Below are 24,920 nucleotides of genomic sequence, written 5' to 3'. Positions count from 1 at the left end.
ATGTCCCCCCGTCCACAATTCATTCGTCGAGACTAGTGACTCTCAATGAGGCTGCAATGACTCTTTAGAGATCGTCGTGGGTGCCACAAAAAAATGAACCAATTACACTTAATTTGTCAGAAAATCTCTATTGGTTAATTTCAAATACAGTATATCATTGTTCACACTCATTTACTCCCAATAACGTATAAGTCTGTTTTTTTTTTGTTCTAAGTGTCCCAAAGACGTATTTATACGTTTTTTTTGTTTTGTTTTTTGTTTTTTTGTTTTTATGCTAGAGCATACAGAAGGCTTTGATGCAGCCTCTCAACTGCAAAGAACGGTTGCAGAAATCATCATTTCTGGTCTCGGCGTTAGGACGATTCGGCATAAGCGATATATTAGCACACAGCAGGAGCTTTCTCACAAACTGAAGGTTGAGTTGGTTCTTCAACCCTTGAGTGACTTTTATTTTATTTTATTTATTTGTTCAATTCTTTAACTCTATTCTAAGTGTAAATAGTACTCTAAAACTGAGTCTATTTGGTCCCACTCTAAAAAAAGAGTCAAATTGTGCAGGGTAGTAAAAAAATAGTAACTGGAATTATATAAGGTTATTGATGCTATCAATACTGATTACCAAAATGGTCACCTACTTGTGGCCGTTTTACAATCAGTAACTAGAAATAAAATAATCTGTCATTTGTTTTTTGTTTGTTTGTTTTTTTTTGGGGGGGGGGGATTTAATGTATCAGAAGTACAAGTGGTATCGGGATTGGTGACTACGAAAGAGTATAGTACTCGTTCGGCCAGAAAAAAAGTGGTATCAAACATCCCCAACGTGTTAATAAACTGCTAAATCCAGTTTAAGTCATTTGCTAGCCAAAACAGTAGCGCTGAAGCTCAAACTCCAATGAAGAGTGAAGGCGGAATTCATATCGTAAATGGATTCTCTGCAGCGTTAAAGACAATCTTATATTATGGGTTAAAAAAAGGTGCATTTGAATAGACAGGTTTTGTTTTTTTTTCCCCTCCCAATAGATTAACTTGTTGAATTATGCACTTCAATAGTCATAAAAGACAAAGTACTTTGGAGAGTTTGTAACTGCTTTTAAAAAGCAATTTGCATCGACATTATCATACTTACTTGTTGAAAACTTGTTTACCAGACGCAGCGCACATTGGGACAGAAATTTTGGAGGCTTTGTGAAATTAGAATGTTCTTAAAGAAATATTAAAACACAGTTGACTCTTAATACGCAGTCTGTTCTCATAAGAATTCAAAGCAATTCTGTATAAAATATTCTGCAGCTTTACTGGTAGAAAAGTGAGTTGAAAATATATCTTACTGTATATGTTATATGTGTCAACATTGGGCTTTGTAACCAAAATGTCACCGTTCAAAAATGACATCAATAAGCTGATGTACTGTACTGTATATGTGTTTATTAAACAATTGCACATATAGTGCAAAAAAACTAAAGTTGTGGTTGGCAAGGCTGCGTTTCTTCGGTTTACTATTTGACAGAGAAAAAGACTTGGCAGTGTTATGCATGCAAATCCACATGACCTGTCAGTCATGCGTCTCACATGGCAGCTTGTTTCAACCTTCAGCCGTGCTGATGTTTCTGCTGGTTTGGAATGTTTTACCTCGCAAGGAGTGAAAGTTTTTAATAGTTAGTGGGCCATTGGAACAAAAAATGCGCAAATACAAAACATATTTTTTTCTAATTCCTCCAATGTGCAGTACCTATCATCCTCATCTTCTATTTTTTTTTCCCTCATCGTTGCTTCCCCGGGTCATCGTATCATTTCTCTCTTCGCAGCAAAATGTGACGAGGCTCTGGCGTCCCCTTTGCCGCACACGGCCTTCTCCAGCTCATCCGTCTTCTCAAATGGATACGCAGCCGGATATGCCAAGCTCAACAGGCGAGGAGGTAAGGCCGGCACGCACACGTTCACTAAAACCTGCGGAGAAGGAAAGACCAGAAAATGCCCCCGTAATGATGGAATCGATTATTTTTTTTTCCCATCACATTTGGCATTTAAATGAAAACGAAATGAACCACTGAATGAGCACATTGGTTAACAAGAAGTACATTTGGGGCTTCTTCTGTTCTTTCTTTTCCTCAGGGGTTGACATTTTATGGAGCCTGTGCAAGTATGGATCCAGTCACATGGGGCTGTTGCACAAAAAAATAAATTGAAATATGCTGTACTTAATCTATCGACTAAAGCGTGCACACCCTCAAGCTCAGGCCATGTAAATATTTCATGCTGGTCTCCCTCCTAAGAATGAAATGCAACAGTCAGTCTTTCTGCATTTAGCATGATTTATAGTATTTAGCACTGATTCAGAATGATCAAATCTGACGTTTGCACTTTAATTCACAGTCTTGTCAATTTGGTGGCTAAACGTAGATAAAAGTTACACCGCTGAAATCAGGTCTAAGTTTTGGCGCAGGTGGTGCAACATGGATTTTGGTGAATTTGATCAAGATGCAGGCAGGCAGACAGATTCTGAGCTCTACGGATACGTGTGTTGCACGTCATCGGATTTTATTCACAAATATGATCATGTGCGTAGAACCCTCTGAATTATAGACATAAAATAAGCCAATGAGTTTCTGCTTCTGCATGTCAAGGGTTGATTTTTAAAGGGCGTAAAAGGAGTCGCTTGAATTGGCTGCAAATCAAGTCGGCTGTTTCTCCCTGTATCAAAAAATAAATATCAAAACTACTCAAGCTTGCCCATGATCAGATTTATGCCACGTCGTTGAAAAGATGGAAAAAAAAAAAAAAGAAAAGCTTGAAAGAAGTAACCGAAGCAGTGGATTGACTTAAGAAAACACTTGAGAGCCATAAATCTATAAATGTAGCTTAAAAACTGAATCATTCTACAGCACAATTGTGATCCTTTTATACGACCACATTTTTCACTGTTTAAGGCTATTTCGTTGTTTTGTTTTTTTAAGTGGATGTCAACCTTAAACATTTCTTCACAATAATAATTTATATGTGACCTCACTAGTCTAAACATGACATTCTGATTAATATTACATTTGTGGAATTATGAAGCAAAATCCAGCCGTTTTTTATCCATCTCGGGGGCGGCCATTTTGTCACTTGCTGAACCCGAACCCCTGAAATGGATAAAAATGGATTTTGCTTGCTTAACTCATATTCTACTAACACAGTATCAACCAGAGCACCATATTTAGATGAGTCAGTAATATTGTCAAAAAAAAAATAAATACAAAATATTGTGGTTGACTGGCTGGGCTTGAGGAGTCTGGCAGTTATTAAGTTGCGCCATACGTTTACGGGTTCGAGTGTCGGAGTGGACGTGTGCATCCGTGTTTATCCTCCAGTCGCAAACCTCCGTGGAGGTTGGGAGGATGCGACAGTGAGTGTGAGATAAGACTATCACTTTAGGTTGCTTATGTATAAAAGTGGAAACATCGGCAGGGATAAGTTATTGATTTGTACGAATGAAATTGAATTCAAGCAATAGACAAGGCTTCTCGCATTGGAATGAAACGGCGTGGAAGTCTCCCAGATTGCTGTGGGGATGAAATCAGGACTCTGACTACCCACTTTTAAACTGACTGCACTCTCGTTGTCAGCGGAAGAGCCACAAAACAATTTTTGAACGGAGTCAATTTACATAATGGCACATTTGCGATTGATGAGCTTCATATTGGGAGTCACATGATCTGCAGCACTCTCCACAAGTGTGCTGCCAATCGAAGACCGATGCCTTGTGGATACAGGTTAAAATAGATGAGAGGTGAGGGAATGAGAGAGTGTGGAAAATTGGCGAGAGGACACAGAGGAAATGAAGGTGAGGAGGGATGAGTGGGCCAGATACTTTTCTTGGGCCAATGACTGAAATAGGACCAGATTGTTGTTGAAATACATGTAGATGATTACAATTACAGTAATGTTATGAATAAGTGACATTAATAAATAATAATAATTAGAATAAGAACAATAATTAATAAATGACATTGTCATGGCTCCTTTTTTTTCTCCTCTCTTCTTTCTTTACTCATTCAACTGTCTTTCTTTGACTCCGCCTCCTCTTTTCCTCTCCTCCATCTCATTTCCCTCCAATTACTAAAGTTGCATTCTCAATCCTACTCAGTTTTCTCCGTAGAACTCAAAACATACTTTTTTTTTTCTTTTTTTCCCCTCTCCCAAAAAAAGTTGAATTCATTGAAATGAGTGACATCACTGCAAGTCCAACTGTGCTGTCACTTCTTGACAATTATCCCCATCCGTCTTTTTTTTTTTTTTTGTCTTGCGTGTCATCTCGCAAAGTTGTTTGATGTCCTGAGCCATCGCACTCATCCGTCGATAATGGCGGGCCGCTCATAATTAAATTACCGCGTCTCCATGTGCTCCGTGACAGAAAGATGAAGCACTGGCAGAGGGCAAACCAGCTGTTAACTCTCTGCTGCATTTCTCAGAACCCTCTCGCATCGCAATTCATTTCCATGATGACTCTGTGTTCATGTTGCTATGCGATACTTTTTTTTTTTTTTCCACAGACGCATAATAGATGAAACCTTCCTGCACAAAAACACAAATTTTACATGCTCACCCACTTACTTTTTTTTTTTTTTTTGCACTGACAGTGAAGGTCTCTTCCCTGGTGACATGACAGAAATTTAAATGACTCGCCTGCGAGTATTTACGTCAAAACTCATCTCTCCAACGGCGATGAAAATACAAGACTGGTTCAATAATAAATTTGGAGAAGCTCATTAATCCACGCCTTATGATGAAGTACTCATGACTACATGGGCTGCACAATAATTAAGTTATTCTCTCTATATAGTGCTCCTTTTGTCATTTTTTTTAACCCCTTTTCAAGCTAATTTCATAACGTCTTGCACTAGCTTGCAGTCACAAACATGGCACAATTGACTCAAGCTGTGTTGCAAATTAATAATGCCAATTTTTCTCATACTGATTTTGTTTTTGTGCCTGGTCATTATTTACCATACATTTGTATTCATTTTTTTTTTAATTCAACTTTTATTAATCCAGGTAGGCAAGTGAGAAACAGCGTCTCATTTACAATATCGACCTGTCAGAAGACAGCAGAGTAAATCGACACAAGATAAAAACAAATGTGAAATATTGTATGATAACGATCAAGGTTTGGTTGATTGTCTGCATATCTAAAAAGTGAACGGGAAGTTTACAAGTTCATGCATATTTGGTTAGCTGAAGAATTATGTCTATATATATATATATATATATATATATATATATATATATATATATATATATTAGGGGTGTTAAAAAAATCGATTCGGCGATATATCGCGATACTACATCGCGCGATTCTCGAATCGATTCAATAATAGGCAAAATCGTTTTTTTTTTTTTTTTTTTTTTTTTTTTTAAGGATTCACACCTTAAGCATGGAAGAATGTTATATGAACGGAACATTAAGCCTTAATATTTTATTTTAATGCTGTTTAAACATGAAACAGATTACAACCTCTATAAGACTGAAATTTCAGATAAATAAATAATACATTTTCATATAAATCTTACACTCTACAAGCTTACTGATTAGTATTTTCTAAATTTGAATGAAAAAAAATCGCAACAATCGACTTATAAATTCGTATCGGGATTAATCGGTATCGAATCGAATCGTGACCTGTGAATCGTGATACGAATCGAATCGTCAGGTACGAGGCAATTCACACCCCTAATATATATATATATATATATATATATATATATTCACGTAGTAGCTCGCCAAAATAAAAGCAGAGAAAATAGTGCTATAGGCCAATTAAAGGGTATAAAAAAAATGAATACAAATCCCCCGCTATACTTTTGACTAATTACATTGTGTGCATTACTATGCAACACACACACATTCTTTGGACTAACAACTGTGTCAGAACTACTTCTACTGTACTTGGCATTGAACTGTGCGCTTTGGCATGCATCCAAACCCAACTCAGCACCATCCTGTTTGCAGAAGACTGTATTATTTTGTAAAACAAGGGACCATACATTTGGATGTCATGGGACAAGAATGAAAGGATATTTTAGTATATTAAACAAAGCAGAGCTGCAGCAATTCCTTCATGACAGGCAGCCAGTGGAATTGCAATACATTTAACTTGTCTCCAAGCATGACTTTATTTCTCGCTCTGACAGACTTCCGTAGGTTTTGTGCTGTCCAAGATCATTTCTCAGCCTGATGTCTTCGTAGTTAAATGCTCTGTGGATACTTTTAAATGCGTTTCATTCCTCTCTGTGTGCGATAATTATACTGCACCCGCAACATGCCATGTTTTCACACTTAAACTTGCCCCATTTGATTCGCACTGGGTGCCCTTTTCCCCTCATTCTTCTCCGCCGGAAGCATTTTCTGGCCTGTGATTTGTTGTCCTAGGTTAGCGCCGGTCATTTCTCTCTGGCAAGAAACAACAGAGAAGGGAGTCGGCTTGACAGCCTAACAAGAGATGAACAAAGGCAAGAAAAGCCGGTGGTGAAACACGCTGAGGCATCGGAACGCCGTTTGATTTTGAGTTGAGAGGAAGCAAAGGGAGCTTTCATAGCTTTCCTTGAGGTCGGCTCTAATGACACAGTCGAGGGTTTCTCGAATGCTGTGAATTGAGGCAGAAATGACGGCTGATATACCCGGCTTTAAGTTTTGGAAAAAGGCAGTCAATTTTAGCAATGATCCCACTTATTTGCTCCAAAATATTCCCCCGTGTTTCTATAATCTTCAGGCCACAAATTCTCATCATTTTAACTTTATTATTTTGTAATTTGCAGTGATGTAGATGTGATGAGTTGTTGAAAAAAGGCAAACGTTTGGTGGAGCACTTATACTGAATCGAACTGCAGGTGAAGGTATGCATGCTTTAGAATTCTCCCCAATATACAGCCAAATTTGTTCCCTGCATTCAAGCCATCCGAGAGGAGCAGCAACCAGCATCCCAATCTACATTTTGCGCTCAATTAATTTTACATTTACATCACCATTTTAGTTGTGAGAGAAAACCAAATCTATGCAGGCGTGGTGAGATAGCGATGAAGTCCTATTGATGTCTCATCGGGAAGAATTTATCACACTCCTTTCTCCACAGTCAACCTCAGAATTTCTTGGACCTCTACTAGAATCTGCCATCATTTTGGACGTTATTCGCTGGCTGCCAATGCTAGCATCTGGTTCGCTAACATCAGGAGAGCACAAAATAAAAAAGACATGCATGTAACTTTAGTCCGAAGACACCGAGCATAAAGAAAACAAGCTTTTTAGGAAGTTTGTCTTGAAACCTTCATGTCATCAACCTGTTGTTATGCTAGTTATCCTGGCTTACACAGGAATCACACTGCCCTGTTTTCTGCGTTTGCTCAAGTTACGTTCCGCATATAGTGGATGTCGTGTTTGAGTTCAATCGTGTGATTTTTAGAAATTTACCGCCTTGCTTTCTCCGGCATCATCCCTAAGACCTCTACTGGAATCTTCCATCATGTTACTGTTTGCTTTCAAGCAGGCTATTAGCTTAATTGCGGCCAAAGCTAACGACTGGCTAACATCAGAGGAGAAAAAAAAATACACAATATAGGTGGACAGTTGAGTTTTTCAGTGAATTGGTTGAGTTCTACAGAAAAAAAATGTGAATGCGAATGGTTTAGATTTAATTTTCTGTATTTTTTTTAATTTACTTTGTTATTGTATTAACGTATGAACTTGTGTCTTTTAGTTTGCTCGCTGTGCGTGTTTTGATTTAGTTTTCTTTTAGTTGGCAAACATTTCTTGTGGCTAGCTACTACTTAAGAGAATGGATCCCTCCACGTTCCTGCCATTCGAGATCTCACCTGACTTTCCTCTCCTTCAACATCCCCAGCTGAACTCATTTCTTTGACCTTCTCCGCTCCCATCATTCTCATACCCCATCGTCCTCGTCCTCCTTCTCTCGGCCCCGAACATCTGTGCATGTGACAGGCGAGAGGATGGTGGTGACAGCGCTCCCCTGTCGCTCCTCCCCCCCACCCTCCCTTCTATCCTGCGCTCTCTCTTCTTGCACGAACACTTCAGCTAACTCCGTCTCCCCCCCCACCTCACCTCCTCCATCTCCCCTTTAGTCTGTCAAGCTCTTGTCACTTCCCTCTCCCCTCCCTATGGCGCTCACCTTTGACTGCACCTCTTGGCTCTCCTTTATCCAGACCTCTCTTTCTCCTCCATATGACAGCGTTTGCTCATCTCATTCCTGCAGCGCTTCATCTTTTTGTGTCTTTTCAGTCTCTCACACATCCTTCGTTTTTTTTTTTCTCCCACTGACACCTAATGGTCAATAGTACGCTCTTCTCGACTTACTAATACTCGCATTCACGTAAATTTGTCGACTTACAGTACATATTCCGCCTACTTTTTTTCCATCTTTTGGTCACTCTTTTCAATCCATGTGTGCAAGATATATATATATTTTTTTTTTTATTCACCAGCCTTTTTCACAACAGAATGTATATTTTGTAAGTACTAAATCATTTGTTATAACAAAATTACACATTTGATTTTCAATGTTCCCTCATCTACGTACGAGGGATGTAACGATGTCCAAACGTCACGAAACGATATTATCACGATATGAAGTTCATGATACAATAATTATCACGATATTGTGGGGGCGTTGGCGATATTTGAAAAAAAAAAGATTACAATATTGTAAAAAAAAAAGAGCTCATACTAAAAAAAAAAAAAAAAAAGCACAATATTGTTCTTTTGTACGTAACAGCAATGCATATAAACCACCTACAATCTCTAATAATAATATTGAGGCACTTACTTGCTAATGCAAGCACACATTGATCGCTTCACAAGCAAATTAGCTTCCCCTTCATCTGACGATTAGAATAGAAGGCCAAAACATGCCTAATGCAAATTAAATTGCACTAATAAACTAGCCACTGGAGGGTGCTAGAACTGCACAAATGGAAGTCAACCTGACTTTTTTTTTTTTTTTTTTTTGAACAGATGTGTTCCTTTTAAATATATGCCGACGACGATATTGTGGCAGTTTTAATATCACGATATTGCCCCATATCGTGACATCCCTACTACGTACAGTCAACATTTTGATTTTAAAGCTGATTCTGGACCTTCTGATTGCACTGGAACTCTGACTTTTTATTTTATTTGTATGAAGATAAAACAAAACAAGATTTGTACCGCAGTCAAGTTTGAGCTCGCAACGTGGCAGCTTTTATAGTAAGACCGCATGTTGACAACACAGAGTGAAAGATAACATTCTCTGGAGGTGAAAATGACAAAAGAGTATCCGGAGAGACATTATAACAGTACGACAACTTTGTGGTTATCCATGTTTTACAAGACGATCGCAGTACGATGCGTCACAAAATGTACATAACAGATGGAAACGATCGCCATTGGGGAAAACGACAGGAATTGTATCACCGTATTTGCAGTAGCTGCTTCACAGAATGAGCCAATTTTATTGTGCATTCCAACAACTTTAAGATAAACTCCGACATATTTCACATTCCATCTTCCGTAATAAATATTATGTGACAACTACCGACTAAAAGTAAGCTTGCTGCCAGTGTAGAAATGATGTCATTTTGGGAGTGTCAAACTCATTTTTTGTCACAGGCCACATTGTAGTTAAGTTTTCCCTCAGAGGACCGTTAAGAATCTGACGCATATAAATGTTAAATTGTCGCCTCATAGAAAAACATTTACATAACAAATTGATGGATTTGTAGTTTTAGATATTATCAAGAATCAATTTATGAACAAAATGTCCTTTTGTGGGCCACATAAAATGATGAGGTGGGCCAGATTTGGTCGCGGGACTTGACTGCAGGGATTTGCAATGTTTTGGCCTCAAGATATGTTTGTATTTTGGCTGATTCTAATATTTGGCAGAATAAAATGCCAATAAGTGATTAATCAACATTAATTGGTTAAAACACATAACAAATAATGTAACTTTTGGGGTCTTTTAACATTTGTAACAATTAAGATATGGATGCCCGGCAAAACATTTGCTAACACTTTCTGAAATTTGCTTTAGTTTTTATTTAACTTTACAACAAACTGAAAAATAAGTAAAAATCTGTGTTTTTTCTTTTTTTTTTTTTTCTTAGGGCAGGGGGATTTCATTATCTTTGTCTTATGTTGCAGTATTTTAATGTGTTAAAAGAAAACTGGTACACAAAAAAAAAAAAAAAAAAAAAGAGGACAATTTTTGCCAATTTTAAGAGTTAATATTGACTGATTAAATCAGCTGCCAGAATAATCGGTTGGGCCCGAGTCTTTGCACCAAGTAAGTCCACTCCATTTTGCCTCAATAGCTACGAAATAATTTTCCTTACAAATTAACAAATACCAAAGAATCAACTGATAAAATCGTCCATCACTAAAACACGGTACTGTGCAAAATTAGCATCATCATATTGAGACAGAACAGCAGTAAATGTAAGAAACAACATTGGATTAAATTAAATTACAGCTCAAATGTGCATGCAAATTTACATTTTTGTACATTTTTTTTTTTTAACATAACATTTTTGTGCCTGCGATTGGCTGACAACCAGTTTAGGGTGTCCCCTGCCTACTGTCCAAAGCCAGCTGAGAGAGGCTCCAGCACCCCCCGCGACCCTTGTGCGGTCAAGGAAATGGATTGATGGATAACATTTTTGTGCACAGCCTTATGATAAAGATTTCATACATGCACGTCCGTAAATATGAAGTATTCTCAAATGGTTCCCTTTTTGTATCAAAATCTCTGCTTGCACTGTGCCAGCTTCTCAGTTAAGCTTGACTAAATCATTATAACGCCATCTTTCCAGAAGGATCAGGTTTGATGTGATCGAGCATTCATATTCCAAACAAAAGGGCAACGGAATATCCCATTACCTTCTTTGTCATGTGACTTTATTAATGGACTTAAAGAATGTGGCAAAAAAAAAAAAAAAAAGTTTCCAATAAGGTGAGGCTCGACTTTGAATGAAACGACATTACACTCTTGCAGCGGCCTTCCATTTATCATCAGCACTTATTGACGAGTGAGCAGTCATGGTTTATGACTTTCCACTCTCTTCTTTTGTCCCGACTTTTAGCTCCAACTTTTCCAATTTTTTGCTTTGCGTTTCACGCGATTTGAAGCAACTGTGTTCTACTTGGCGTAAAACTCTCTCATCACTTTTCAATGGGCTCATTTTTGCCTCTCCTTCACACAGGTTTTTCATTCTTTCATTTTTTTTTTTTGCCTCTACCTCTCCACTTTTACCCTCATCCATCACTTTACCATAACAACGCTCCCCTTTTTCTTTTCCTCTTCCATCCCATCCGCTTGCGATCTCATCTCTCGCTATACCATAGCCATAAAATCTGCTCTCATGCCTCCCTTTTCTGGCTTAGCTCATTCATCTCTCTTCCTCTTCCATGTCTTTCAGCCTCCTCTTTCCCTCCTCATCCTTGCGCCATCTTTGTCATTCACTCGGACGCTCCTTTCCTACAATCGTTCTCAAAGCGTCGCGTCGCCTCAACCGCTTTCCGCGCCGCTAACTTCACCGTCGCCAATTGTTTACCCTTCACTGTCACTCTGCTCACCCCACGTACATTTCTCACCCTCCACCCATTCCCTCTTGATAGTGTTTTATCATCTCACGGGGGAAATGGATCTGCAGCAATTGGGTTTTTGAGGGATTGACATTCCACAGATCCTGGTCGGGTTTATCTGTCAACTGGAGCATAATAGCTGTGTAATTGGATAAGATATCGGATTTTTTGTCAAGGGGTGACAAGCTCACACTATTTTATCACGTGATATAATCTCTCCTCATGGCCCCTTGCACTAAGCTTAATGGCTCCTCCATTTCTCGTCTTCTCCATGCCTCCCTCTTTCCCACGTTGACCTGAGAAACTCACTTTTAACTGTCCTTTTTCAAAATTGGCACATCATTTATCTGTTTACATCCTTTACAATGGCAAATCCATCACATACTGTAGAATCAATATATGGCCGGCTTGTATCGTCGATCAGCCATCCACTCGTGCTTATACTGATTTCACAGTTGTGAAGTGTTCTTAGTATACTCTCTACTAGGGCTGGGAATCGATTCGATTCGGGTTTTTGGGTCTACGATTCGATTCAGAATGGATTTTCGATTCTTGATTCAAACGATTTTCAATTCAACATTATTTGATAGGCAAATGGTTTCTGCTTCAATTTACACATATGCACAACATTGTCATGATCGACTCCAGTCTGCTTTGCAAGACAAAATGACAAATAGACATTAGTGGGTTTTTTTGTTTTTTTTTTCCCACAAAAACAGCATGTGGGCTACAACTGCCTTTTCACCTTCTTCTTCATTTCTAATTTAAATAAAATAGATTTTTGGATATTAATATCGATTCGATTAAGAAATGAGAATCTCGATTCTTCTATGAATGGATTTTGGCACACCCCTAATACTCTCCCTTTATATAATGTTCACTAGGGCTGTGCAGATCGATCCAAGTGAGTATCAGTTTCAGATCGATACCAGAGCATTAGTGTCGATATTTTACCTTTTTATTTTGGTTTCTCATGGGTCCCTTGCGCAATTCCTTTGTAGCACACGCACATTTGCTGGCCTGCCAATCACAGCGGTGGGCGCTAACAATTCATTATTTTTACGGTGAATGACGTAATATGACAATGAGTCATACTCTGCTTCGTTTGAGCTAAGTATTCGTATAGCACAAAGTGTGACAGGTGACAATCTTAATGGCTTGGCAATGGCTACCCATGTTGCTATCGAGATAGTGGTCTGTAAAACAATGAGTCATAGAGGTAATTTTTTTTCTGCCACGAGGTTGCAGTAGTGTTCCATGTTGGACGTTGTTTTTGGAACAGTACTGTTTTTGTTTTTTTTCTTTTCAAATTTAAGAGTAAGTTAATTAGAACATGAAGCAATTCAATGACTCCAGCCCATTGCGTTTATTGGAAATCAGAACTGGTGCGCAGTCACCACAAATAGAATTTGTTATTGTAAAATTGTGACTTCTTTGCACAGCGGTGCATGCTTTTATTTTGTTAAGTTTTATACTGATGCACGTTGCAATTAGTGACACAGCTTTCCAGCAAATGAAAGCAATGATGTTACACAAGCCGTCTTCTCTAGTTGCTCTGTTCGCCCCTGGTAGCCCAGCCATTTCCAATAAAATGGGGAATTCATATTCCTTGGTAGCCCACCCATTAAAATGAATGGGAAATTCAAACCACTTTGCCTCATGGCATTTTTCTATAAATGACACAACGAGAGGTTTGTTGTACTTTGAATTGTTTACAACGCTGCCACCGTTTAGGTAGATGCTCTCAATTTTCAAATCAACAAGATGGCAACTTGCTCACACATGCCGTCGTATGGTGGCATAAATTTTACGGATGTCACCGTGGCACGAATGCTAATATCGGAAAGGAATCCATCCTGAATTGTCTTCCATACTAATGCTCTTCTCCGAGATGTATAGGTCTCACCTATGCATAATTAGATAACACCGAAGAGACCATGTCACTCATCACCATATAGCCAGAAGGCTGCGCATGTAAAGGGCTAAATAAAATATGACTTTGCCCACGCTTTGCTATTTCTTGGTTGAACAGCTCTCTGCTGGACACTGACCACTAATAAAACGACAGCATATGACCTTGTAACTGCATACGCTCAATGTAGAATGTTATTATGGGCAATATCATGCTGCTTTCCAGCTTGTCTTGGGGACTTGGTGCCGAGCTGATCTGCCTTTTAAATTGCCATATTACATATGAAAACGGATAGAGGAGGAAAGTTATTGTTTTTATTTTTGGCTGCAGCCATACCAACAACTTTTTTTTTTTTTTTTATCCCCCCCATTTTCAGCCAAATATCTTATCTTAAAATATTAAAATATTTCCTCAGACCAAGTAAAAATTAAAAAAAAGTCATAATCAGCAATATTAAAACAATAAAAGGCTTGCAACATTCCAGTTCATTTGTAATGATTCCAGAATGTGTGGCATTTTGGCTTATTTAATTGCATTACAGAAAATAATGGACTTTACCACAATATTCAAATTTTCTGAGACAGTCCTGTATCTACAAAATTGTTAACTTTACACAAAAGTGTCTCGAAAAGTCATGCTGTTCAGAGTCCATGGTGAGACAAATTGTTTATTAATATAGAAAGTTTAGCAATGTTGCTACTCTCCCTAGCAACCCGGAAAGCATCTTTAAAAATGAGTGCATGTAAGTATGGTGAAGTGGACATGTTGTTTTTTGGTTATTCTTCTGGCTCAGAGTTTGGTTGCATTGCCATCATTGACGGAACAACGAATTACCAAGTTCATCGTGATATTTTCTAGAAGAAATTGAGACTTAACAGAAGTTGGGTAATCAAAGAGGACAACAACCCAAAAGTCCAAAAGAAAATCCAACTTCTCGAGTGGCCTGTTCTGATGCCTGACAAACGATGACAGAGCCAGAATTCCTCCTGGCGCATACAGAGAATGTTTGATTGTCATTTCTGGTTATTAACTACAAAGGTTCACATTTTTTTTCCCACCCTGCACTGTGGCATGTACTGTCAGTATGTTCTAGGGGTGTTAAAAAAAAAAAAATCGATTCGGCAATATATCGCGATATTACATCGCGCAATTCTCGAATCGATTCAATAGGCGGCTGAATCGATTTTTAAACTTCCATTTTTAATGGAAAAATATTCAACAAAACGTCTTACTTCGGGTTAGGATTCACACCTTGAGCATGGAAGAATGTTATATGAACGGAACATTAAGCCTTATTATTTTATTTCAATGGTGTTCAAACATGAAACAGATTACAACCTGTATAAGATGGAAGTTTCCGATGAATAAATAATGCATTTTCATCCAAATCTTACACTGTACAAGTTTACTGTTTAGTATTTTCTAAATTAGAATAAAAAAAAAAAAAATCACAACAATCGACTTGTAAATTCATATCAGGATTAATCGGTATCGAATCGTGACCTGTGAATTGTGATATGAATCGAATCGTCAGGTACTAGGCAATTCACACCCTTAGTATATTCAGTACAAACATGGAAACAATGTTTGTCTAGTGTTGTGACCTAGAAGAAGAGAATATAAGCCTTTATTATGAATTTAGCCTGAGGGTTTTCTTATATCTTGAAATGTGATGAACTGTTCAGGTGCTGGCGGGTGGTCTCCACTGGATAGTGATCACTACCAGTGGCTGGAGGTGGACCTGGGTTCCAGAAAGCAACTGAGCGGCATCGCCACGCAAGGTCGCTACAGCAGCTCCGACTGGACGACACGCTACCGTCTGCTCTACAGTGACACGGGAAGGAACTGGAAACCTTATCACCAGGATGGCAACATTTGGGTGAGTGCCGCATTGTTTATGTTTGTGTCAATTCTGATCCAACGTGTGTCTCGTCCAATAGTTGTCATTACTGGCAGTGTGTGTGTGTGTGTGCTGCAGACGGCCGGCTGTTTGCCTTTGCAGCTTTGGGGATTTTGTGGTTCAGCCAAGTTTGGTCTAAATCCCAAATGTCCTTGTTTCTTGTCCATCTTTATATAGAATCATCATAGTACATAAGTAAACGAAAAATGGCCCTGAATCATTCACCGTTCTAATAGATTGATAGAAATACATTTTCTTTTCTTAAGTTATTGATGTGGTCTCTCCGACCATTTTTCCATTATCTTGTACTCTTATCTCCAAATCAGCCATTCTCTATTATTTGTACATCCACTTTCTGACAGTGGGCTATCATTGGCTAATGGCCCACTCTATTCACCGTGATATTACATCAAGTGCCACAGAAGACAAAAGGAGCCTTCATAGGTCTACAAAAATACACCTTAATCCAAAATATGGTATCAACTCTTTTACTGCCACACGTTATCAAAAACAAGCCCCAATGCCAGCGGATTTGGAGCATTTTAACTCATTTTTCGAAGCAAACTGAATATTATGTTCTTTTGCTACATTTACAGCATTGGTACCACATGAAAGATCGCATTCCAATTCTTTCATTAAAAAAAAAAAAAGTATGTTTCTACCTTATTCCGTTCTTTCGTAATCACCATTTGAAAATAGGTCATTTGAGTGACATTGAGCGAATATTGAAAAGATACATTTGATCCACAACAGTGACGTTGATACTAATATTTTTTTGTTTAGTGACGCTCCGTCAAATTAGGTTTTGATTATTCACGTCAGCCTTGAAAACGTTCTATTTCATCAGATTGCGTCATGTTTCATTGGAATTCGCAGCTCTAGTTAGGGCCCGACCGGCTACCGCTGCCATCTGCTGGCCATAGTGAGTGTGTGTTTTTTATTTCACAAATCATTGACCCGGCTGCGCTGCACTTGGACGTAGCACTGACCACTGATATATTCAAAAAAAATTAAAATAAAATAAAATTAAAAAGTAGTTGACATCGCTTAACCTTCATGGCGGCATACATTGTGATTTTACTAAACGTTATTAAACGTTTTTGGCGGTCAAAGAGTTAAAAGGTGTCTAGAAAGAAACCAGACAAAAACAGTTCATCTAATTGAGCAAGGTCACAGCAGAACTCGAGCACGATGGTAAATTATGGTGTCATAGGAGACCCATGATTCAATTTTAGTTTTGTTAACTTATTACAGTCAAGGACACAAGACATTACAGGATGTTGTTTTCATGCTTGTGTCTCACATATGCAGCTGGGAGGCTGGGGACAACAAAATATACAAATACAGATAAGATAAAGCAATACCAAATCGCATGAGAACACATTGTAGATTAAAAAAGTAAACACTCTCTAAAATTGCAGAAACTGAGGCAGATTGAAAAAATGGCTTGGCTGTGAACATTTCCCCTCTTTTTATGAGTATGCAAGGCCAATAATGATGTTTAATAGGTGAAAGACTATCAGCAATGTTTGTTTTGTGTTTTTTAAATGCCCGTGCTAATCTCAGTTTTTGTGGCCCTTCAGGTCTATTCAGGATGTAAAATGTGGACTTTTATGGCCAAAAGTAAATTAAGCTGTTGTTTATGTGTTCTGCATCATAACTATTAGTTGTGATTATATATTTCAAAGTGTTTGCATTTTGCTATTAACCCTGATTCATTGCCTCTGTGATTTCTGCAAACGCTCCAAAACGCATTCATCTCCCTGTTTTTTGGGGGGAGAACTACTGCTTGCTTTTTATGTATGACACAACACATAATGTATGTACACTTTGCTTTTCACATTCATTGCCTCTTATATGCACAAATACATCAAATACAAGGACATTATATATATATATATATATATATATATATATATATATATATATATATATATATATATATATATATATATATTAGATGCGAATTGTCCGCACGTCTGAATTTTCGGTTTTATTTTCGGATTTGCGTAAGGACGGGACATAGAATATTGAGAGATATTTGAATGGCATCCGGATCTCAGCGTGACATATGTATGTGGACAGTGCACACAGTGCTACTACGTTCGAGTAGCTACAATGGAAGTGTTTGCCCAGAGGCATTTGTGAGTGTATGGGAATATTTATCCGGCTAATGAGCATTACATTGAACTGTTTGGCAGTCAGTCAATCAAGCCCAGTTAGGCAGTGTATCAACACCTTTTTTTGGGGGGGGTTACTTCATTGCTGGCCTCTCACGCTGTCTCGGCAGCATTCAAAGGGAATTTGGCCATTTGGATGACGGACAGGTTAGCTTAGCACTAGCTAGCTAGAAAAACACCATTGTATTTATTTAGGCTGTAACTGGGTCACCCAAATAACTTATCATACAGTGTTTGCATGAAAATTGAGGAGGAAAGAATTAGCATGCTAACCCAGATTTTGTGTCTCCATCGCTGCTGATCAGAAGTGGGCCTGATAAGTTAGCATTACTCCCAAGGAATGAATGTCCTTTCATACAGACAATGTCACTGTATTGGCTCAGCGATTCCCCGAGGAAGATCACCGATAAACAGTTCATAATTGGTTTTGTGAAACTGCAGAATCATAATGACATTGACGGATGAGTCTGGTCATTTAAACACCGTTTGCAACATTGAATAGGTTGACAGTAACAAGAAGCTGCACACTATTGGAACATGTTGGTTACACGCGTTGATTGTTTTTGTGGACTTTCCTATTCATCTCCATGACAATTTTGAGGAAACACATTATTTTGCACCATTCTCTAGTATGCTGTCACCCTGAGACTGGCATCTTCCTGTTGATGCAAAGTTGCAACACACTTTTATAGATATTAATGACAATATACGTTTTTTATTATTATGAGTTTAAAAATAGCCTCTGCAAGTACACTTTTAATTGATTTCATATTTATGGTTACTGGGAGTTCTCAACCTATTTTTGCCCATTTGTATCTTCACTTTTAATTCATTCACTCCCAGCTGTTTTACTGGAATTTGACTGATTTTGCAAGGCCCACAGAATTTTGTGTTCTATTTGTTATAAAAACATGGAACCTACCAAAAGGTTTAGCATCTCTTCTTTCATTATGAAAAAAAAAAAAAAGTATATTTTTATGCTTCCGTTTTGCAGCAATTAGCATTGGAATATAGCTAAGTTTCATCATTATTCACAAATGTGTTTAAAACAGTGGGGAAAAGAGCTTTTTGCAACATGGCCCCAGTTGATCTCTTATACTCTGCTGGCCGTTTTTGTAATAACTACTTTTGATTCAAGCGTTCTCTTCAGTTCAGAGGCTGCATCAAAGCCTTCTGTATGTTCTAGCATAAAAAAAAACAAACAAACGTATAAATACGTCTTTGGGAGCAAATGAGTTAAGCATTGCAAGTCTTAGTGGCGTGATGAGCACCTAAATATGAAACAGAAACTCTTTAGGGCATGGGAAAATAACAAACGCTGCATATTAAACATCGTTTCATTCTAATAACTTACTTTTCCTTTCATAGGTTCGGCCCAGCTAATTCCAGCATGGCCTTAGTCTTTTCCGCTGTTGTTTCCTCATGGATGAGAAGCTTGAAGCTGTAAGTCAACCAGGCCACCTGACAGTAATATATGTATCTAATAAACCAGCACAGCCGGAGCCACAAGTCTTAAGCCGATCGTGCATCAAAACGGGGACACATTAATAATGCTTCGTCAGCATACAATGAAAAATGGTCCTACATGTATTTTGCGGCTTAGTCGAACTCAAAACGATTATCGGATGTATTTTTCCTTCCTTTTGCTACAAATATACATCAATGTGATTCTTTGTCTGTGAAATGTGTTCAATTCCTGCAACATTTGTTTTTATTAATTAAATATTGCCCATATAAAGTATTTGCTTTTAACCACGGCATAAATCAAGGTAGCACTTACTGTAAATGCATTTTCCTCATCAAAATAATCCACTGGTGATGTTTTTTTTTGTTTTTTTTACCAGTCAGGAAGGGGATGGGATGTTGGTGGAGATATTTTGAGATGAGCAGAGACGCCGAAGCCCAAATAATGTTTCAAGCATCTGCTCTAGGAAACACATCAGTGTCCTTGTTATCTTGTCAGCTGGCCTCTGATCCATTTGGCCCGCGCTCAAAAGAAAACGGGGCAGAAAGCAAGTGAATAATAGTTACCATGAAAGCTCTCAGCATCCTCCAAAGCCGCCTCAGTGCAACTAATGCGTGTGTCATTGCTCGACGCAGACTTTAATTTCCACATATCCACAGGTGGTCTATAAAGTACATCCCTGAATCTATAAGTGTTTATGGAACAAATTCAGTGGTGCAGCAAAGATGCAATTCTTCTTTGTCTTGTCTGAACATTTAGATGCTTGCTTACTTTCATGTATATTTTTGTTCTGGTCGGTGCCTACTGCCAACTCCGCCTTGTCTTACACTGTCCTCCCTTTCAAAACACTTTTACGCTCTACTCGTTGTTCCTTATGTTTGCCTGTGCTCGTGACATTCCTCTTTTATGCATGCTTTGGTTTCCGCATGAATTGCCTTTTCCGTCCCTTCCCGTTGAATTTATTGGTCACTATCTGTGTTGTACACCAATTTAAATTAGGCGAAGGTTGAGTATATTCGAGTAGATTTTGACCGTTATAATTCAACAACAGTGCCTATGTTGATAACGTTTCTGAACAGTGTGTTCAAGTGAGAGACGTCAGGTCTATTCTGTGTTCAAATAACTTGGGGCGTGCCTCAAGGTTCTGTTTTGGGTCCCTTATTGCTTCACAATATACATAAGGACCTTCCAAACTGTCGTAGGGGTGTCAACTGCCAAGTTCTATGTGGATGTCACTGCAATACATGTCGGCAAAAACGTTCTCAATGTGTTTAATTCGTCGGTAAGAGATCTTCAAATGTCGAGCTTGAACCAGTTTTTAGGTCAACGAAACAGCTGGGTATTGTTAAGTGATAAACATCTGAAATGTTCAAGTCAGGTAGACTGTTTTGCAAGAAGGTTCCCCAAATACAACACAATAAAGTGTGACTGTATACAAAATAAGCCGTGCGTGTTTGAAGGCGCAAGTGTTGATGCGCTTCGGGCAGGTTTGTGTCTAAACGTGAATAAGTTGTGCGTTCTCACTGCTTGACTGTGCTTTGTCAGGTAAATGAATAGTGAAGTCTTGAATAGTGTGCGTCTCAGTGGTGGTTTACTAATTAAGTTAGACGAGCTGCAGAGTGTTTTCTGATAAATCACATACCTGGATTTCTGCTCCAGTGGACTGAATTCTGTTGCTTTTTCTCCAAGCTTATCTTTTCATCCGGCATGCCAATCTGATCTTTGTTTAGCTTTTTCTATTGTGTGAATCCCTCAGATAGATTTGGCTACCTAATCATATTGTCAATCACTCATCTTTTGATTGTTTTTTTTTTTTTTAAGCAAAAGCCAAGTAACAATGGAGCAATTATATGGAGAATTTGCACTTTCTATATGCCAGTAACAATAAATGTGTGAATTTCCTCTTGTAGCGCCACAGGCACACGATTTAAAGTTATGTGAGGACTATACTAAATTGGTTTATATTCTCGTATAATTTTGGTAGGAACAAAAAAAAAATGTGGTACAGTGTTGATCCCAATCCAATCCATCACTAGAAGTTCGGGTCCCAGAAATTTCTCAAAAAGTTATGATTCTGGTGATAATTTGCTTTGCTCTTTTGTTTTGTTTTCTTCACACTTTAGATCATTTGGTTTGTTTTGTATCCAATTTTTATGGCCAGGTGTGAACACAATAACCGAACTTAGAACTCAGCACTGTTTCAGTCTGTCGTCCATACTCAACTCGCATACAGCAAAGCAAACTGTACATTCTTGCACCTGCTCTAAAAAAAAAAAAAAAAAGAAGAGAACTTTTGGATTAAGCAACTCATAAGCGTTAAAATGATCCAGTAGAATGTATGACATCTCTGGCTCTATTGGTGGTGCTCCATTAAATATGGTGTAACCACAGTTTGTCCAGTTTTCTTGGCACAACATAGCCTATGTACAAACGGCATCCTCGGAGCTTCGCGGAAACTGCAATTTCTTCTATAGCCCTGCTTTGTCCCATACACTTGTCGATAAAAACAAAAGACCAGACCAGGCCACAGTGATTTCCCCTGGCACTGTTCGGGAAGGTTGCACACAATGGGCGTGTGTCCGGAGCGGTCTCGAGCGCTTGGCTGTTCCAGCTACAACAATCAAATGCCAGGAAAGGCCTTTCAGTCTTTTCTTTTCTTTTTTTTCTTCCGCCTGGAGATTCTCTCTAATGTTAAACAAAAAGAGGGCGCTGAGATATCCTGCTCAATAAGTAAAAGCTTATGTTCAAATGTAGCCTGAGTGGCAACATTGGCAAGTTTAAACAAACAGTATCACGCTTTTCTCCTTCTTGTTTGTTGACCATCTGTTTTATTTGCTTGTTCCGGTTCATCCGACACTACTTTGCACACTTCTCCTTATGTTTGCTTTTCCTTGACTGCTAGAAAGGCAGTCAGCACTTGTTCAAACTCAGCATGTTCCGTTTATGACATCTGTAGATTTCAACATCTTGAACAATACCTGTGACAAATAATGAATAAAATGTACTCAACTCAGGATTCACAACATAGCAAAGCAAAGTCAAAGAATTGACCCTTAAAATGTTCACTTGTGCTTTGGTTTCCACATAGGGCTGGAATTTATTGTTTATATTTGGTTTAAAAAGGCTCCTATGGTGGACACACTTGCATGGACACCAATTCCTTTTTTTTTTTAAGTGCTGGTAAATGATTCGACTTTGGAGCAGGGGCGATTAAATGGTCCACTAAGCAGACTTTTTTTTTTTTTTTTTTTTTTCCCAAAAAGTGTGAGTTCTTTTGCCTTTCTCATCTTCATCATTCCACTCTTGTGTCCTTTTTTCTTGCTCCTGCCGCTCTGCTCTGCATTAGAATGCTTCTGAATTGGACTGTTCATTCAGCCAAGCCAAGATAAGTGCTGAATTGTGGGATGGACACAATAGACAAATAAAGGCAGGAAATCATTGGGTTGTAGAGACTGGGGATGGAGCTTTTGAGTTGAGGTTTAAAAAAAATAGTGTTTTTCCTATTTTCCGTTGTAAAAGGAATGAGTGGGCTGGACAAAAGCGGTATTTTGCAATCAGTCTGCCATATTCCAAAGAAATATACAAAGTTGAGACATTTGCAAATGTTTCTCAAACTGAAAAAAAAAAAAAGTGGCTTTAAGCTGAGTGGACAGCAAAGTGTAGTAGCAGTATCTTGCCTGGGTGTGCACATTGAATACATTTACACGCAAAGGCAAAATTTTTGGTCACAAAATAACTGGTCACAATCTTGCTTAGTGAACCACAATTGCTTGTCCCACATAAAGTAGCAAACGACATAGGTCATTGGCTGGCTGCGTAACGTGTTGGTCGTAGTGCAGTCAGTCAAAAGTGATGTGAATGGAATGGATGATGACAGTTTTACAAAGTGGATCGTATTCACTGGAAGATTTATTCATTCATTTTAAATAACCGTTACAAAGAAATATGTGAGCTGTCCAAACCGTTTGGGCTGCTTGTTACCATAGAAGAGCTAGCAGGCTATTGGCCAACGCCCGCAATTCATATGTGAATATTTTTTATTTATTGATTTTTTTCTGGAAAGCAAAATTTTTTTTTTTTTTTTTTTTTTTTTTTTTTTTTTTAATTTAAATATGGGCTGGATGACTGGTTAGCACGTCCGCCTGCCAGTTCTGAGGACTCGGGTTCGAGTCCAGGCTCCGGCCTTCCTGGGTGGAGTTTGCATGTTCTCCTCGTGCCCGCGTGGGTCTTCTCCGGGTACTCCGGTCTCCTCCCACATTCCAAAGACATGCATGGCAGGTTAATTGGGCGCTCCAAATTGCCACTAGGTGTGCTTGTGAGTGTGGATGGTTGTTTGTCTGAAGTGTGCCCTGCGATTGGCTGGCAACCAGTCCAGGGTGTGCCCCGCCTACTGCCCAGAGCCAGCTGAGGTGGGCTCCAGCACCCCCCACGACCCTTGTGAGGAAAAAGTGGTCAAGAAAATGGATGGATGCACGTATGAAAGTAATCTAAAAGTAAAGTAAGAATGTTACATTTGTAAAGGAGACATGTTACATTATTTTATTTTGTATAGTGCTTGGATTGCATTATGGAATCCATTTTTTTTTTTTAAATAACCCGGGTGGCTCACACACAAACGAGTTGTTATCGAGTCCGTTTCCTTGTGTCAGTGTGCCTCTGAGGGAGAATTGAAACCATTCACCTAAACATACAGCATCAAACATAGCAAAGTGGCTCCCCAAAGAGCCATAAACAGCTGCGGGAAAGTGAAGCAGAGCACTAATACACAATTTGCGTGCATTCGTATGCTCAGTTAACCTTTCCTGGGTAAATAGAAATGTTCAAAATAAAAGAGAAGGAAAGGCACCAGGGAGACCGAAAACAGAAATACCTCATCGCTGTTTTGGGGACCGCGCATGTCGAGTAGCTGTGAGCTTAGTTTGAACTTCCCCGTGGAGATAGGTTATCGTTCGGGGAGCATGCAGTACTGTACGTGGATCCGTGTGGAGTCATTTGAAAGCAGTGTCTGTTTCCCTCCTCTCCTCTTCTGCTATGCATCTTATCTGGAAAAACACATGGCTGTCTTTTGTCTCGTCTTTTCGGCTATTGAGTTTTTACAACTGCATTCAACCAAAACTTTATGCCAAAACACTCTTGAGTATGCATGTATACGAAATGTAGGCGGATGAAAGTCTGTGGGATTTATTTATTTATTTTCCTCTGAAAGATGTATCTATGTTTATTTACAGTATATATGCCAGCAACTATGAGGTATTAGTTACTGGGAGAACCATTAAATGCTCACCTATCAGATGGCATAAAATCAAATAAATCTATTGCCATAAATCCAAAAGAATAAGTTGTGGCTTCATATTGAGTTATATCAGTTTTGTGTTTAATTAAAGAGATCCAGGTTTTGCATTGAGTAAATCAAATTATGAGTCAACTGAGACAAGATGTATGTTCAGTTATTGGTATGCACAAATATTATGGTTTTATGTTTTCAGGAGATGTGGCTGTAGGTTGGCTGTAGTTGCCTTATTGTCATATCTCCATTTGCCCACTGATGCCAAAATAGCTTCTTTTAATGGAAAGTCAAGTCAATTGTTTTTTATTTATTTATTTTATTTTTCCAATATGTTCTAGTCTAACCACAGAATTCTGATTGTTTTGGTGCATCAAAGGATTTTTTATTTTATTTTATTTTTAAGTCCATTAGCCATGAATTAGAACAAGGTTAGCGCTTCGAGCAATTACCTGCCACCACAGAGAACCTGGGTTCAAACCCTGCATGGACCACATTTTAGTACATTCGATGCTTTGATACCAACTGACTATCATATCAGGAAATGGATGAGATCTATCCGTCCATC

General features: G+C 38.6%; 1 protein-coding gene across 4 annotated transcripts in view; it reads left to right on the top strand.

The window, feature by feature from the left end:
• Positions 1 to 24,920, top strand: part of cntnap2a (contactin associated protein 2a) — a 232,632-nt gene that overhangs the window by 77,897 nt on the left and 129,815 nt on the right. For all 4 annotated transcript variants that reach the window (XM_077508750.1, XM_077508751.1, XM_077508749.1 and 1 more), the window contains 2 exons: positions 1,806 to 1,916; positions 15,209 to 15,402. In XM_077508750.1, the coding sequence (XP_077364876.1) occupies positions 1,806 to 1,916; positions 15,209 to 15,402 (305 nt within the window). The remainder of the gene's footprint in view (positions 1 to 1,805; positions 1,917 to 15,208; positions 15,403 to 24,920) is intronic.

This window comes from Festucalex cinctus, chromosome 20 (genome assembly GCF_051991245.1).
Source record: "Festucalex cinctus isolate MCC-2025b chromosome 20, RoL_Fcin_1.0, whole genome shotgun sequence".
NCBI lineage: Eukaryota > Metazoa > Chordata > Actinopteri > Syngnathiformes > Syngnathidae > Festucalex > Festucalex cinctus.
This window is presented reverse-complemented; position numbering and strand designations above follow the sequence as displayed.